The 2,079-nt window shown below is 41.3% G+C and overlaps 1 protein-coding gene across 1 annotated transcript; it reads left to right on the top strand.

The window, feature by feature from the left end:
- Nucleotides 1-214: 214 nt before the first annotated feature.
- LOC141812499 (protein G1-like1) lies at nucleotides 215-840 on the top strand (the record flags this gene model as incomplete). The annotated part of the gene is given in 2 exon segments (XM_074700484.1): nucleotides 215-722; nucleotides 725-840. Coding segments are annotated over 2 exon segments (612 nt in total), but the record flags the coding sequence as incomplete, so codon positions are not given.
- Nucleotides 841-2,079: the final 1,239 nt, after the last annotated feature.

Here is a 2,079-nt window from a genome sequence, read left to right as displayed (position 1 = left end):
TTACTTGTATCATCCAAAATTTCCAACAATACTAAACACCTCCCCCACACTTAAATCTTTGACCGTCTCGGGCAAGAAACATTAATAGCATCTAAGAATATCCACATCCAAGATAAAAGAAAGATGAATCGAAATTAAGGTGAAAAATATTTAAAGGAAAATGATGTGAAGTATAGGTATAGAGTGATGTTAAAGGAAATGTGTGGTTGATGAAACAACTCAATCGATGGAGTTGATACCGAAGGCAGATGAGAGCCCCAACTCAGACCTACAGGAACACTTGGCGACTGGAGGCAGTGTGAGTGCGGCGTCGTCGTCTCCGTCACTGAGTCGGTATGAGTCGCAGAAGCGGCGGGACTGGAACACGTTCGGGCAGTACCTGAAGCACCACCAGCCGCCGCTGTCGTTGGCCAAGTGCAGCGGCGCGAACGTGCTGGAGTTCCTGCAGTACCTGGATCAGTTCGGGAAGACGAAGGTGCACGTGCAGGGGTGCCCGTTCTTCGGTCACCCCAGCCCGCCGGAGTCCTGCCCCTGCCCGCTCCGCCAGGCCTGGGGATCACTCGACGCCCTCGTCGGCCGCCTCCGCGCCGCCTACGAGGAGAACGGCGGCCGGCAGGAAACCAACCCCTTCGGTACCCGTGCCGTCCGCCTTTACCTCCGCGAGGTCCGGGATCTCCAGTCCAAGGCCCGTGGTGTCAGCTATGAAAAGAAAAAGCGCAAGAAGCCGCCGCGTCCTCCGACGGAGCACCTAGATCAGAGGCAACCTCCCCTTCCTCCATGATCACCATATTGATGATGATGGTTAATTATATTAAACTCTATCTATATATATATATATATCATGTGTGAGCCTTGGTTAATTAGTTACGTTTGGTTCTTCCTCATCATGCCTTTAATAGGTATAATTTTGAAACTTGGATCAAATGCTTGTTGCTCTTAACTATATAATCACGTACCTACTATTTTATGATACAGGAATATTAAAACTGACAGAAGATCTGGTCGTTGATGGGGAAACATCAAGAATAACTAATTAATCCATCTAAATATTTTAGCTGCCTTCTTTTGCTTTCTTGTTTAGTATCATCAGTTATCAAAGTATATATGCTGTTCTTAGCCTGGGAACTTATGCTTGCTAGCTGCTCCATAAATCTGTACTATCTAATGAGATTTTACTCTATATATCTTTGCTCGCCTAAATTAGGGGGAGGAGAATTATTTCAACTCTTTTTCGGAGGACTAACTATTGATAGCAGTGGATGTAATGATGAGTCTGGCCATCAAAAGTGAAATAGGGAAGTGAGTGTTGTACTTGGAGTCAAGAGTGATCACTCAAGTACAGTGGATGCATTAAGTGACATATCTCATGTAATCAATTCAAGTTTTCCTATTAATAGCGAGCTGCAAGCAAAAGCACGACCCTTGCATTTGCTATCCTGAGGGTATATATTTATAGAGGTGACATTTGGGTTCTTTTTATAGAGTGTTAGAGGTTTTAAATTACTTCATATGTCAATTCAGTTTCATTTTTGCCTTTTAAAGTCTAAAGAGTACTGAGGGTTACGTAGAGAGCATCTACGATCCTGTTGGTAAACAGCATTTCTTTTCCTGTCACTGTTTTTGATCTGCTATTGTTTTTTCCCCCTTTCTTTTCCCCCGCCAAGAAGCCATTTGTGCTATACACTAATAAAGTTAATTATCCTGGCCAACTACCCAAAAAATCGATGTTTAGTTAACCTTTTGATGCTCTATATGTATTACAGTTCACCCATGAAATTGTAATAACTATGCAAAAGAAAATATTTATTATTCATACAATATGAGTTATGTCATGCTGTATATTGAAAACATTTGAACCTATAATTAAAAAAGAATTAAGATGTTGAAGTACAGTTCAGTTAAATAGTCGCTATATACTTTTGAGGATCGCGAAAGCCTGTTCATCCGAACAACTTACGTATGTGTATATATGTACGTCATCATACATATTCTTCGTGCAATGGTAAGAGATTGAGTTTAAGATGATTTAAGAGACAAAAAAAAAAAAAGAAAGAGAAAACAAATGAAAGAAAAATAATT

Source organism: Curcuma longa, chromosome 19, assembly GCF_044706935.1.
Source record: "Curcuma longa cultivar G26 ecotype Majalengka, Jawa Barat chromosome 19, ITB_CL_G26_1.1, whole genome shotgun sequence".
Taxonomy (NCBI): domain Eukaryota; kingdom Viridiplantae; phylum Streptophyta; class Magnoliopsida; order Zingiberales; family Zingiberaceae; genus Curcuma; species Curcuma longa.
This window is presented reverse-complemented; position numbering and strand designations above follow the sequence as displayed.